Source organism: Pelodiscus sinensis, chromosome 8 (assembly GCF_049634645.1).
Source record: "Pelodiscus sinensis isolate JC-2024 chromosome 8, ASM4963464v1, whole genome shotgun sequence".
Lineage (NCBI taxonomy): Eukaryota > Metazoa > Chordata > Testudines > Trionychidae > Pelodiscus > Pelodiscus sinensis.
Genome location: NC_134718.1, coordinates 4,381,159 through 4,396,198, shown reverse-complemented (window position 1 = coordinate 4,396,198; position 15,040 = coordinate 4,381,159). Strand labels below are relative to the sequence as shown.

General features: G+C 49.4%; 1 protein-coding gene across 50 annotated transcripts in view; it reads right to left on the bottom strand.

Annotated features, from left to right (window-relative positions):
- The window catches only part of SORBS1 (sorbin and SH3 domain containing 1), a 192,371-nt gene that overhangs the window by 28,430 nt on the left and 148,901 nt on the right, over positions 1 to 15,040 (bottom strand). For 47 of the 50 annotated variants that reach the window (XM_075935646.1, XM_075935647.1, XM_075935652.1 and 44 more), the window contains 4 exons: positions 8,860 to 8,925; positions 8,212 to 8,313; positions 6,901 to 6,950; positions 4,457 to 4,632 (listed from right to left, as the gene is read on the bottom strand). In XM_075935646.1, coding sequence (XP_075791761.1) covers positions 4,457 to 4,632; positions 6,901 to 6,950; positions 8,212 to 8,313; positions 8,860 to 8,925 — 394 coding nt within the window. The remainder of the gene's footprint in view (positions 1 to 4,456; positions 4,633 to 6,900; positions 6,951 to 8,211; positions 8,314 to 8,859; positions 8,926 to 15,040) is intronic. The other 3 variants (XM_075935643.1, XM_075935658.1, XM_075935665.1) reach the window with 2 other exon arrangements.

The window sequence follows — 15,040 nt, the reverse complement described above, 5'->3', positions numbered from 1 at the left end:
GGGGGTACCAGGTGCAATGGGACTCTGTGGGGGCTTCCAGGTGAAGGTGGTTGGAGCATGGGAGAGTGGGACTTGGTGAGCTGGGGTTATGCGTGCAAGTTAGTTGGGGGTCTGGACGTGGAGGCTCAAGTGGTGCAGGGGGATCGAGCTTGTACAGGGAGCTCAGTGTGCGGGGGAGGTCCAGAAGCAGGGGATCTGGGTGCACAGAGGCTGACACTCAGTGGGGTGGAGTTCAGGTCTGGAGGGTTAGGGAAGGTCTGGGTGCGTGGTGTGAAGTCTGGCACAGGAGGCCGGGTATGGGAGGTCTGGATTCATAGAGGTTGGATGAATGGGGGAGCAGCTCCACATACAGTGACCCCTTGCTCCTTGGCTGAGCAGTGATAGGGATAGGAAACGGGAGGACGCTGAACTTCCTGCAGCTGGGGGAGGCTTCCAGGGGGTGGTTCTGACACAGCTCCAGCCATTTCTTGCCAGGGAAGAGAAAGTCCCGTTCTCTTCTGTTTCCAGCCCAGCCAGGACTAGCATCTGATTCTGGCTCAAGGTAGGGGATTTACCTCTCTGCTGGCTGCTCCAAGTGCCTGAGGCGATGTACTTGCACTGGTGGGGAATGGTGCACAACTGCTCTTGCAGCTTCCCCTTTGCTTCCCTGTCAGACAGTCATTTTTCTGCAGGGAAGCAAATAAATCTGCAGGGGATGTGAATTCCTCACATGCATATTGGTGCAGAATTCCCTCAGGAGTAACATTGTGAACACACATAGAACCAAAAGAGAATACGAAGGTGGGAAAGCAAGTAAAAACATAAACAGACTTTGTGAAGAAAAGGTTTGCTGCCATTGAAATAGAATTTACCATAATGCTGTCACCACCCATGCAAACACATACAAACATGATTGCATACTCAGAAACACAAAGACCTGGAAGAACTGCTCCTAGAAAACCAAATCAACTGGGTTGACATGTTTTATTTGCCTGTATGCACGTGATATGGGAAAAAGAATCTCTCATTGCAAGATTCTTACATCCTAGGAGTTGCCTTTGAGACAAACCAAGTTGGATGGCAATTAGAAAAGGCAGCAGAAATTGTTTTTCAGAAGTGCAGCTGATAATGAGACCTGAACTAAAATGCTAAGCAAGAAAGGCAACAGACACCAGACACACAAGGAAAATGAGCACTAATTGATACAGATGTGGGTCAACAAAAATACAGAGAAAAAAGTGAAGTGGGAAGACAAAGTAACAGTGGTAAAGTACACAAAAAGCCACCTCCAGGGTACGTCCGGAGTTCGCTTTGCGGGTTGTTGTTTCTATCCAAGCTGTGATAGAAAGTGCATGGAACAATATTCCCATTATTAAAGGAGGCTGGCATATCAGCTTGGAGCATGCAGCTTTCTGAGCTGGATTCCATGCGGGGGAAATGGCTAAGCCTTTCCATGATGTCAAAGGAAGACAGGCGCTTGGGGGCCACAGGTCTGTCTTCGGAGCACAGTGAGTGCAGGGAACAGTGACTCTTTTCCACGTGGTGCTCTTGGAGCCGTGCTGCATTACTCTGGTACTCGGTGCTGTGCACCAGCGGGATTCCCAGGCAATCTGGGGGCGGAGTCTTTCTGGGACTGTGGTGAAAGGGCTTTTTCAACGTGAAGGGAAGCGGGCTCATCAGATAGACATTTCTGGGGAGCGCGTGCCTTTCCCTGTGGGTGTCCCCTTTGGAACTGGGGTTCTTGGAGACCTGCTGCTGCTCATGCCTGCGAATGGTGGTGAATCTGGTATAAGAAGCTGGGCAGGCCCCTTTGCATTTGTTTAATTTATATTTCTGGGGCCAGCTGAGATGACTGAGACAGCTGCCACTGTCATTGGATGCATTGGACTGGAGATCAGTCTCGTCCGTGCAAGCTGAGAGCGTGTCCATGGGGGCAACGTCACTGAGCTCTGATGCCGAGTCCTCCACATTGCCGCAGGAGTGAGAGGAGTTGTCGGCCATGCTGGCAGCATCCTTTTCTTCTTGGCTTGGCTTTAGTGACTCCAGCAGGGATTCTGCTGAACAGGCTGCGCTCAAGCAGCTCTTAAACTGGGGAGAGGTGGGCAGGTTGCTGGGCCCACTGGAGAAGTTGAGAGCAGGCATGGACCGGGATCTCTGGATCAGCTGCTCAAAGGCAGTGATGCGGGATGAGACGGTGTTTTTGGGAATTTGCTCCGAATTCTCCCGACCGGGGCTCTGCTCACTCCTGTCTCTCAGCTCATTCTCGAACTGGGAGGCGATATCCCTCACACTGCAGGATGAGACAGTGCCCAGGTGGATCCTGGACCTGTTGATCTGATGCATGTTTTTATACAGCACTGTAAACTCCATCCCACTCTTCCTGGGACCCAGGGGAATGTAGCCCTTCCTGGAGCTGGTGCTGTACTCCTGCAGGCTCACGGTGCTGCTAGATTTGGTGACATACTCCTGCTTGGATTTCATTAGCAGGTTTTCTACACTTTTCCCTAAGTCAACCAGGAAAGCCTTTTTGTTTTCAAACAAGGCACTGGAGCTCCGAAGGTTCTCACAGCTCTGAGTTTTTTCATGAGGCAGCAGGATACCGTTTGTGTCCTGCACAAGAGTAGCTGGAGCAGCTAGTCTGGGTTTGAATTTGGATGGGAGGATTTCAGGAATGCAGGCTTTTGCAGCTGATAAAGGCTTCTTATGTTTACATGCATGACCTGACATACCGGTATGACTAGCGGTAAAGGTTCGGCTAGTAACTGAAGAGGGTGCAATCATATGAGCATTCCCACCTTTACGATCCACTGGTAAGCATGCAGAATAAAATAAACACAACCTGTTAGCTTAAATGCTGGAAAGCTATTAAGAAAGGAAAGAGAACATGCTTGGATGTCACAAAATGTACTTTAAAAAAACTGGTGTTCAAAAGAAAGAAAAGCAGAGACACAATGCACAAGCAAGTGCAAAGATACAGCTAAATTCTGCAATGCTGCAAGGTGTCTAAAATCAGAAGAAAGGCCAGATGCAGGTCAGAAGCACTTGCAGGGCCCAATCCTGCCGAGTGTTGAGCATCCTCCGCACCATGCAAGAGGCAACTCAGTAAATAGCAGGATGTGGGCCATAGCAGGATGCCGAGGGAATGATGTTGCAAAAGCAGCCTCGCCGTGAGCCTGTGATCAGACCAACCACGGTGCTACCCATGCAACAGCTGCGCTGTAAGTTATTCCTGGCATGGTTGAGCAAGTCAGGGAGCATCTGCACTAGAACAAGTGGGCCAGGTCTGCTGCCCTTTGGCTGCTGTGCTCAGTGGGGACTAGCTGAGCGTGTTTCTGCACCGTCTGTGTAGCTATGTAGGCTAAAAGCAGCTGAGAGATGAGCGCAGGCTCCCAGGTGTGAGGTGCTATTTTGCAGGGGGGTTGGCTTGGAAAGCCAAAGGACCCGCCCTCCAGGCTGCTCCCAGCCATTTCTAGTTTACAAGCTGCTCAGAAATGCATCAGGCTCCTTGCCTGTCTCAGCATGCTGCAAACTCCAAGGTGGAGGAGGCTCAATAGTCTCTGCTGGCCAGGGTGCTTTCTTTGTGGCTCATGGGCTCCCAGCCAATTCCAGTGGAATCGCCAGCCTACGAGTTTTGAAGGCCTGGCCTGACAGAGCCCTGGCAGGGCTGATTTTGCTGGCATTGGCCCTGCTTAGAGCAGGGGTTGGAGTCAGCCTCCTGGTCTCCCTGCCAGCCCTAGTTTTCTGTGGTTCGATGAGGGCCAGGTTGAGAGGCACCCATACTCTTGGAGCTCGCAGGGCCCTGCAATAATGCAGATGTCCTCTGGCCAGCAGACACTGATCAGACTGCACAGCCGGAACAGCAGCAAGGGCAGGCTGACAGGAGCAGGGCAGAGGATGCTCAGGACAGGAGAAAAAGGGCAAGGTAGTGCTGGCAAATTGCTGGGAGTGGGAAAGAGGGAAACAGGAACTGGGGGTGGGGAGAGAGGGAAAAGGGGGCAGTTGTCCTGGGGCCTGGCAATTCAAAGGGGCCCAGGGCTCCCAGATGCCTCCAGTGCTAGTGAAGCAACAGCAGCCCCAGACCCATTTGAATTGACACCAAAGCACCACCCTGCGCAGCTCTGAGGGCATGTGCTGCAGAATGAGGGGGGCTGAAACTTGCTGCCCCAACCCCACCCCTTCCAGGGAGGCATGGACTCATCCCCCACACCTTGCCCTGGGGCCCAGAGTGCCTGTCGGCCCTACTGCACAGGAATAAGAGAAGCAAAAGGATGAGTCCTGACCCTGCTGCTACGAGGGAGTTGGTGGTGGACTGGAGTGAGGGTGGCCAGGCTGGTTTGGAGGGGAGAGGAAGAAGGACGGGAGGCAGAAAAGGAGAAAGGAATGACTTCACTAGTGTGGATAAGGACCAACCCCTTCGGCGGTTCACCCACTTCACCATGTGCAATGCCGGGAAGAGCTCAATGCTCCACTGACCCACCTTTAGTGGAAGCAGAACTAGAAGGGCGCTTGAGACCGCTTAGCCCCTGCAGTGGGATATCGCCACCTTCCAGCACACTTTTGTAAATCTGCCTTTCATTCTCCAAGCCAGCAGGATCTGCAGGTGCTGACTCTAGCTCTCGCCTTGATGCCTGGTAGCTGGGTGAATATGCTGAGCTAGAAAATGGGTTAAAAAAGAAAAGAAAGTGAGAGTGTTTGCTTAGCAAATATCATGAACAAGTCAGAGGACACTGGTGAACCTGCACTGCTCTGTAGCAGGGATGCAAAATCCCATTTAATTGGTTAACCGGTTAAACATAATGTTTAACTGGTTAATCGATTAAGGGGGGAGGTAGGAGGGGAACTGCTCCAGCCCCAGTAGTTAACTGGAGCTGTTAAGGGTGAGGCTTACTGATTAACCATTCCGGAATAGAGTTCACATCCCTATTCCAGCTCAGGTAAGATTTCTAGCTGAAGATCATGAACGTACTGAAATCATGCATGGAATACTAAGCATTGTTCTAGCATCCTTTCAAAGAGCTGCACAAGCAACGCTCCTCCACACATCCGAGAGACAGGGAAATAGCGCAGTGGTTTACAGTGCAAAGAGGGGAGTGATTTGTCTGGAACACTCATTAATTCAGCGGCTGAACTGGGAAAAATACACCTTCCAGCACCTAAGCTTCTGCTCTAACCACTAGTCCTTGCTGCCTCCCATTCACAAATTGAATACACTGTCTCATATTTAACAAGTCTGTTCCTGGGGTTAAATTCTGCCCCAGTCTTCATGGCAGATCTCGGTACTTACATTCTTTTCTGCCCATCTGCCCAGAGCTCCCTTGTGGAGAGAACAGAATACTGACGTCCAGCTCTGCCATGCAGATGCAAGAGCAGAATTTTGTCCCTGGCAGTAGATTGTGAGATGTATGTTAAAATGGATAAGCCTTCATTTCCGTAGGCCAGCAGAAACGAACAAGACTGATTACAACTCCACGCTGGCCAAGGTTAAGAATTCTCCCCGGAGGCTGGGATCTGAGAAGCAGTTGGCCACGTCACAGGTTCCTACAGCTCAAAAGCTCGGCATGGCCCCAGTGTAAATGGCTGTCCAGAGTCAGAGACATGCTAAGCACTCAAGCAGGGTGTGTGTTTCAGAAAAGCTGATCTCATCTGACACCAGGGCTTGCTAGTGCAGCCAGGTGTCCTGTTTCTGACCCGAATACCCAGTCGAAAAGGGACCCTCTCAGCGCCGATCAGCACTGCTGACCAGGTGCTAAAAGTTTGGCTGGCGCAGGGTTGGTATGCAACTCGTCAGAAGTGGGGACACGTTCCCTGGGCCTGAGGCAGAGGGATGGCCACACAGGCTCTGCGTGCTGCCCCCACCCCAAGCACCAGGTCCACAACTAACATTGGCTGGGAACCGCAGCCTATGGGAGCTGCTGGGGTGGCGCCTGCTGGTGGAGGCTGCACAGATAGCTGCCTGACAACACCTCCAGTCAGGAGCTGAGGGAAACGTCACCATTTGTGGGGAGCCGTGCTTTCATCAAGTATGAAATGACATACTGGAGAAGGCCAAGAAACCTTCCAGGTCATGATACAGGAAAGAAATTCCTTTGCAAAGTGAACCCAAGCAAAAGGGAATTGTGCAAAACTAACTCCAAAGCCACATATCATAAAAGGTCAAGGAAGCTAAATATACATTACATTTGCAGACATCAAAGGGGAAAAAATGCTCTCCTCTATTACCACCCATCTGGATTGGATGTGTGTGCCTGGATGGAACACTGTGCATTTCTTTCAGTTAAAGAGAATAACAGGTAAGCAAAGAAGCACTAGATTACCCCATGGTGCTAAATTGGCACAACTCTGAATCTGGCTCTGGAATGTCTCTCCACCTTTTACAGTAAACTGACTCCATCTGCAATGCGTTTGGACAGAGCAAATCTACGGAATCTTCTTCTAAAGTAGAAGTATAAAACAATATTCTGAGTGTTATTTAACTGATTTCTTTGCCTAGGAAGTTGGAGGTGGGACCACTCATTGGAACATTTGCAACCAAGATGACTAGATATTCTTGGCACTGTGACCCTTGGGCAGGATTTATAGGTTTAACTCATCTCACATGAGTATTAGAGAAAATCTTAGCACGCCTCATAGAGCATGATCAACTATTTGCAAATTTAACGTAAGAGGAAGTGACCCTGTTGTTTGTTTTTTAAATAGCAAGCTTGTAAAACAATGATCAATTCTTGTTTAGATACCACTAACCAATATTTATGCAGTAACTTCCCACTTAATTTTGACTGTATAGCTGACCTTCTACTCTCAGCTAATGCACAAATATGCTACTATTATTTGCATGTGTTACCAGCAAAAACCACTTTCAACATTGTAACAGAAAAGTCCCATTACTCTGAAACACAACAAACAAGTGGTTCTAAAACTTACTGGGATGCGTAGTCTGAGGATGTTTCCAGAGGAGGGCTGCTTGCTGTAAACTGCAAAAGTCCAAACAAAGAAGTCATTGATACACGAAGAGTTGCAAAGAGAAAGAAAATGGCTTGCTCAAGTCATTTCCCAGCTATACTGGCTTTCAAGAGACACTGAGATTCCAGTTTAAATGCAGTTTAGTACATCAATGTCTCTGCAGAAGATCAACAATTTTCTTGGGGTCTTTTGGGGGGCAGGGACAGGTTTTAAGCACAGCCCATGCCTTTTCACAGTGCCAACTCTATTGTCTGCAAATGAGTCATTGTGAATGAAGCCAAAAGCAAGAAGAGAGAACCAGCTGGGCCACGACCAGGAGACACATGCTTATAATTATTTCCCCAAGCTTTCCCTCTACGTCCCTGCCCCCATTTTCTTTAAAAGTACATCACAGTTTTGCAGCTTAATACATCTCTCAGCATTCAAATCCATAGCATCATGCTAACAAGAAAAGAAATGGCTAAACCCAGGTTCCTTCCTTAAGATGCAATGCCAGCTGCACAGGTTCACTAGCCAAAATCAGTTCCCATCCACTCACTTTAAATCCAGTTAATACTTCTTAGGCATGGTGTTTAATAATTTTGAGGCAATTTTGGAAAAAATACTATGTTCACATTTTAGTCTGGCTCTCCTGTCCTCATCTAAAGATTCATAGACTAGAAGAAATGCAGATGATATAAAAAGCAAATGAGGCCTTTGAAAGAGCAGCTTTTAAGTCCCAATCAAAATGATTGCAGTTTAAAATAATGATAATATTTGGAGTGTTACCCAATTAATCTTTCTGGGTCTAGGATTAGTTCTCACCAGAACAGTGGTGAAGGCTACCCAGCTCAAGAAGACTGCTTAAGGACAGTTGCCTAAAACTCTCGTGAAAAATCCCGATCTTGGGACAGGCACAGTGGAATGGGGTTTGTGTGAAAAAATGCAGGAAGGCAGATTTCTGGAAGGGCACAAGATGATGACGTGAATTCTAAGCCGATTGCTGCTGCCTATTCATGTGAAAAATAGTCTGGGGTTTTGTAGACACCAAACTCCAAACCCCTTGAAAGGGGGAGGGGAAGGGAGAAGCACTGCAGCTGAGATAGGTTTCGAGCCAGATTCTCAGCCTCATGGTCTATTATTTCTGACAGCTACACAGCAAGCCATGCAATAAGAATGGTGGGGCATTATGTTCCCTCCCTCCCAGCCTCACTTAGTAAACAAGCAGTGAACAGACAGAGAGCACAGAAGTTGGGAAAGAAGGACTGGCAGCATGAAAAGAAGAGGAAATACCTTCGGTGGCTTTTTATCTGGCGCTTTATAAAGCTTCTCCATTTGTTCTAAATCTGCCTCTAACTCAGTCTGGTAGAGGAAAATGTCTTTTTCTAGATCAGTCTGGTTAAAGAAGGAGAAGAAGAATGGGAAAAATAATGCTTAGGGTTAGAGGAAAACAAAGGAATGTTAATTTTGAAATAAAGAGCCTTTTTATTGAAAAAAGATGGTACAGATAAGGCACAGACATTCACCAGTAATGAATCACTTTTCAATAATCATTGGTGCAATGATTTTAGGCATTTAACATTTACATTAAGAGATGCACTAGGCCTGCTGGAATCTAAAAACCATAAGTATCATAAACCCCACCTGTAAAAAAACCAAACAGACGACACTGTAACATCAATACAATATGCTGTTAGCACAATTATCATTGTAAGTCAAGAAAGCAAAACAATCACCCAGCTTTATGGCAGATTATGTTTTAAGGACTGCTTACTGAAACCACTTACTGGCCAACTTATTTGTTAGGATAATGAGTTCATGCCAAATTAAAAAAAATAGAGTCACTATCCATACACTCACAAAACCCAAATGATACCAGAGGAAAAAACCACACAGACACATAGAGCATACTATAGTACAACATATGTGAGACGGAATTACCTTTCTATCCTCCCTAGTAAGTATAGAGCAATCTCCAGGAGTATAATCCCATATCTTTTTTGGAGGCTGATGGAAAGCAGAGGAGGAAATGAGGAAATGAAGATAAAGACATCACAGAGAATATGGAAACTGGATTAGAACACAGGGAGATACATTAGGAATTTGCATCAACACTGAAAATAAAATTTAAACGAGAGAAAAAGGGCAATCTGCTATAGCACAAATACCAAAAGATTATGGAAGGCCAAGGGCACATGCACAATTTGGAGGGGAGGCATTTTAAACACTGCGTGCAGCCATTTTTAATTTTTATATGGTGTTTTCATGGATTTTGCATCCCGCAGAGGGAAGGAACAGGCAGTTGTAAAGCATTCTAAACAAACAACCAAAACAAGAAATCATTAAGAAAAAAGTGCTTGATTGCTCATCCTTCCTTTCAAAAGGACAGGGCAGAACAAGGGCCTTTCATAAATAAAACAGAGATATCCCCCCTCATCCCACTCCAATCAGTAAATACATACCATATTACCAAATGGCTGAATTTCCAATGTTGGCATCATAGAGCAATGAGAATGCACAAGTGTTATTTTTCATTTTATCTTTTTGGAGGGGAGGGTTAGGGTGGTGTGTAATGAACTTTGCAAAACAAAGTTCAACCTACATTTTATGGCTTTGGGGGTTTTGTTTGTTTTTTGTGGTACCTTTCACAAAAGCTTAACTATGGTGGGACAGGTAATGTTGCAGAGACCTATTCTGAATCAAATCCTTTTGTCCTGATTTCCCTTGCTAATTGCATGATGCCATGCTACGCACACTAACTTCCCAACAGCACAGCTCACATGATACGGGTGAAGCAGCTGCAAAGACTGAATTCTCTCTCTGCAAATCCAGAAGAAACTTGCTGGTCCCATTACCAAACAGAGCACAGCCCTAGGTTCTTGTGCTGTGGTAGATGAGCAACTGAGACACTCTGAGTGTATGTCTACACTAGCTCATTAATTCGAGCTAGGTAGGCAAATGAGATGACCGGAGTTGCAAATGAACCCGGGATTTAAATATCCCGGGCTTTATTTGCATGTTCCCGTCCGGTTGCCATTTTAAAATTTCACTAGCCTGAACTCACTGCCCGCGGCTACACGTGGCAGTGAAACGTTAATTCGAACTAAGTCTTTAGTTAGAATTAACTGTTACTCCTCATTCCACGAATTAACGAATTAACTATTACTCCTCTGCTCTGTATTTTGGCTCCTGATCTGAATTGTGCCAAAGCTCTGGAATCAGAATTGCCTGGACTGGGTTTCTGAACTGGGCATATTTTTACCTTTGGCATCATCACTTTTTGGGCTGCAGGCAGGACATGGACACATGGCTGCCAGCCATCAGTGTATAGGCCTATGGAAGATAGCCCTAAAGAGTCAAGGGGAGTCTCCCCTTCCCCAAGCCCTGCTTCCCAGTATCAGAGCAAAGAGCCACTCTACAGGTTCCCTGTGAGTGTGAGGCTGAAGGTGCTGGTGTGTGTTTGACAAGACAATGGAACGAATGACTGGCTGCCAAGTTCTGTGGAAAACCAGACTTACGGTGTGTCTACACAGCAAAGTTATTTAGAAATTACAGCCCTTATTTAAAAAAAACTTTCCTAGTGTCTACACAGGCAAACCGCTATCTCAAAGTAAATTCAAAATAGCGGAGCACTTATTTCGAAATAAGCACTGTGTAGACACTTATATCGAAATAGGGGTTCTCCAGCCTTCCCAGGGTGCCCTGGTGGCCACTCCAGCCTCAACCAAGAACACTTCTCTCCCTCCTCCCTTCCCCGGAGCCCTTAAAGGGGTAGACTCTGCCACAGTGCCTGTACCAGCTCTAAGCCTGCCAGTCCAGAGCCAGCAGTCACTGCCCCTGACCTAGTGGTCCCAAAACAAGAGCCAGCAAGCCACTGGCAGCCAGCCCTCCACCGCTCCCCAGGAGCAGTCTGCCAGCTCCCAGGAGCCTGCCAGGGACCGGAGAAGGCAGGCACCTTCCTGGTCCAGGGTGGAGATCATGGACCTTATTCAGGTTTGAGGGGGGATGCCCCCAATGTCCATGATCTCCGCACTGGACGGAGGAACGCAGCCGTCTATGGCAGGATAGCTGCCAGCCTGGCCACCAAAGGCCACATGCGAACCCAGGAGCAGATCTGCATGACAATCAAGTTGGTCCGGCGAGACCCTCAACCCTGAGCTTCCCCTCCCCCTTCTTCCCCTGGCTTCCCGCTTTCAGCTCCCTCCTCCCAGGTTTCCCCCTCCCCTCTCCCACCTCCTTTCCCCAGTCTCACCAGCGTTTCATTCCCTCCCCCCAAGTTTTGTTAAATAAAGAGAGTTTGTGTTCATGAAAATACATGTATTTTATTTGACATCAGGAAGGGGGGCTAGGGACGGGTAAGTGGAAGGACGTGAAGGAGGAATGGGGCACAAGCCCCCAGTGGGGCAGACCAGGGAGGCTTAGTGCTCCTCAGGGTGGAAGCTCTCCCGCAGGGCCTCCTGGATACTGACAGCCCCCGATGGACCGGATGGCAGCCTGCAGACAGTGCAGCCAGGCTCGCAGCAACACATCCAAAAGAAGCACCAGTGTGCCCAGGGGCAGCTCTGGCTCCATGTTGCAGAGTGCTGTGGTGTCCCGAGTGATGGCAATCGGAGCACGCAGAGACAAAATGCTTTGCTGTTCCACATCGAGGTAGACAAGCAAGCAGGGAAACCTGAGAACTGGCTGTCAGTGGGTTCCTTTAAGCACAGACCTCACACAGTAAGTCCTGACCAGGTGCCCTGCCGGAACTGGTTCTGACCAGCCTTAATTGCAATTAAGAGTCCACTCAGTGTGGACGTGCTATTTCGAAATAAGCTATTTTGAAATAACACTGTAGTGTAGACATACCCTTAGGGAATAAGTGTGTGGGGTCTACACCGAGTCCAGGTTGCCAACATGCCCTACGCTCTACGGGGCCTCAAACAACCAAGGTGTGGTCTATGCTGCACGTGTGCTGCACATGCAGCCTTGGGATTTCCACAGGACTAGCTGGGAATGGATTAGGAACCCTGAGCCTCAAGTCACCCATCCCAGGGCAGCTGCCGGGACTTCCTCCATTCAGTTGTGTTAATGTGGGACAATTTAGCAGCTAACGTAATTTGATGACTATGTAAACCTCATTTTTTAGGAGCACAGGATCTCTCCAAAAAGGCTTCTATTTTCGAAAGAACCGCATCTAGACTGTGGTTTCAATTTTGAAATAGCTCTTTTTCGAAAGAGCGCCATTATGTGATTATGCAAATGAAGCGCGGGAATATTTAAATCTCGGGTTCACTTGCACTTTCGAAGTGCCAACAGAGGGATGTAGTCTAGACACACCCCTGGGTCTCGTAGGGCAGTTCCATGGCTATCATCCCCGGGAGCTGCCACGGGAGGGCATCAGAAATCTCTGGGACAGAAATATGAGAGGACAGCTGCAGCTCAGGGGACACCTGGAACCCCAGAACATGAGCCAGAATGGGCAGCTGATTGAGTAACAAGCTATCCCAGTGCTCCTGGGGTCAGGTCTTTTGCTGCAGTGATTCTCTTGCACATGCATAAGGGTAAGCTGATGGAAGGGATAGGATCCCTTGGGATTAACTTCATTTCTTCTGGATGCAGGAGAGAGGGGAGGCAGTTGTGGGGGTCCTTGGTAGGTCTCTAGCAGGAACATGGGTGGACCTGCAGCAGGAGCTGGAAGGCATGGTGGGCCTTCCTCCTTCCCATCTTCATTTCTATACTTAGACCCCCTGCAGGTTCATTAGTGCAGAGGGGATCTCAGTGCTTCTACCCAAACGTTTGCAAAGAAAGGTTACCGACCTCTCGTAACGGCTGCTCTTGGAGGTGTGTTGCTCATGCCCATTCCACAGCATGCCAGATTGTAGAGGCGCTGCATGCACCACTGCTGGAAATCCCCTCCCCGCCAAGAGTATCTGCAGGGCTGCTCCTATTGCTGTTGGAGGCCAGCACTCATGTGCCAGTATGAGGATTCCACCAGCCCCTCACCCTCTCAGTTCCTTCTTCTCAATAGTAGGAGGGGGGGCGGGTCATGGATGGACATGAGCAGCCCATTTTGGAGAACAGCAGTTACAGAAGGTTGGTAACTCTGCTTCTTCTTCAGGTGCTTGCCCATGTCCACTCACAAGCAGTGTCCTTGGAGATGGGTGAGAGTTCACAGCCCCTCTAAAATTGGCATCAGCTCTGGCCTGTGGGACGGACATAGACCTGTGGACTGATGACTCTGGCATGGCCCTACAGCTGTCCTGGATCAGAATATGTGCAAGGAAAGCTGCTGAAGATGCTTGTGCTCTCACAGAGTGGGCCTTCACAATGGCCAGAGGCAGGACCTGTGCTTGTTTGCCGCAGGCGCAGATCCAGGATGAGATCCCCTGGGATGACTCCGTGAGACCCTTTATTCTATCTGCGACAGCAACAAACAACGGTGTCACTTTATGGAAGGGCCTTAGGGTCAATATAAAAGGCCAGGGCCCTTCTAATGTCCAAGGAGAGCAAGCGACATTCCTCTTCTGTCGCGTGTGTGAGATCTGGGAAGACAACAGGCAGGAAAATGTCTTGGGTAGAAAAGCCGGGTGGGGATGCTGTTGGACTTTTGCTCTGAAGAAAACAGTCAAGGGAGGCTCCGAGGTCAACTCAGAATCTCTCCTTGACGAAGCAACTGCTAGCAGGAAAGCAGCCTTCCATGAGAGAAGCAGCAAAGAGCCTTGTGCCAAGGGCCTGGGCAGAAGCAGGGTGAAGTCACAAGAGGGAATTGGGTCACTAATTCCAACCCCTTACCAAAGCTGGGCGAAGACCAATCTGTCTCGGACTAGGGCTGGAATGCCAAGATAGCTGCCAAGTGAACCCTGACGGATGACAAGGAAAGACCTTGTTTGTGCAGGTGAAGGAGACACTCTGAGAATGCCTGCAAGATGCCTGTGCCAGGCAGCGGCTCTCCTTGGCCGTGCAGCAAGGGAAGTGTTTCCACTTGGCCAGGGAGGTGGCCCTGGTAGAGGACAATCTGTGACTTAGCAAACCTGCTGGCCCCACTCAGAGCATGCCCTCGCCTCCAGTTTCGGCCATGCAGAAGCTTCGCCATCCAGTGTAGGCAGGGCTGGATTAAGGCATGGGCTAGCCGGGCAACTGCCTGGGGCGCCAACCTATGGGGGGGCGCCTGATGGCAGCTGTAAGGGGTGCACAGCTGCCATCAGGCGCCGCACGCCCGGCTCCCAGCTCGTGGGCTGCAGCAGCTCCCAGCGGCCATCCTGCAGCGGCCGCCCGGGGCGGAGGCCGCGTTAACCCCTGCAGCGCCGGCCAGCAGCGCCTCTTCCCCCACGGCCGCGGGGGCCTGCACGGCCAGGCTCGGCCCACCCCGGGCGGCACACCAGTGGCAGTAGCCAGGCTGAGCTGGGCCAGGCACGTGCGTCCTGCCACCACCAGCTCCACGCACGCTCCTGCTCCACGCACCCTCCTGCTCCACGCACCCTCCTGCATGTCGGTGCGAGGGGCAGGACCTCGCATGCGCCCTCCCCCAACCCAGGGCACAATTAACCTGTCTGCCCGCGGTGCCGGAATGGCTCGGTCCGGCCCTGAGTGTAGGCCTATGAGGTTTGGATGGAGGAGCCTCCTAAGACATCATGTCTGGTCTGAAAGGCAGCACCCTGGGAGATGAGACTGTAAGATCTGCGATCATGCTGAACCAATGCTGGCAAGGCCATGCTGGGGCCTTCCTCTTGTGCCTTTTGATCTTCAGGAGAGCCTTGCAAGCCAGGGACATGACAGGGAAAGCTACCGCAGGTTGTCCGACCATGGTCACAGGAACACTAGTAAGAGAGCCTCTGCCTTTACTCAGACTTGAGCAAAAGCAGTGACGTTTCTGTCCTGCGTAGTGGTGACCTTGGGTGGAGAGACCACTCGTAGTAAGAGGAGCAGGACCTGCTGAGGTGATATGCCAGCAGGTCCGCTCCCTATGGAATGCTTCACACAGACACTCCAGAGATTGAGGAGTGCCTGACAGAAGATCTAGGGGTATGTCTACACTACAAACTTAATTCAAACTAACAGCTGTTAGTTCAAATTAATTTTCATAGGCGCTACACATACAAACCGCTAGTTCGAACTTAATTTGAACTAGCGGAGCGCTTAA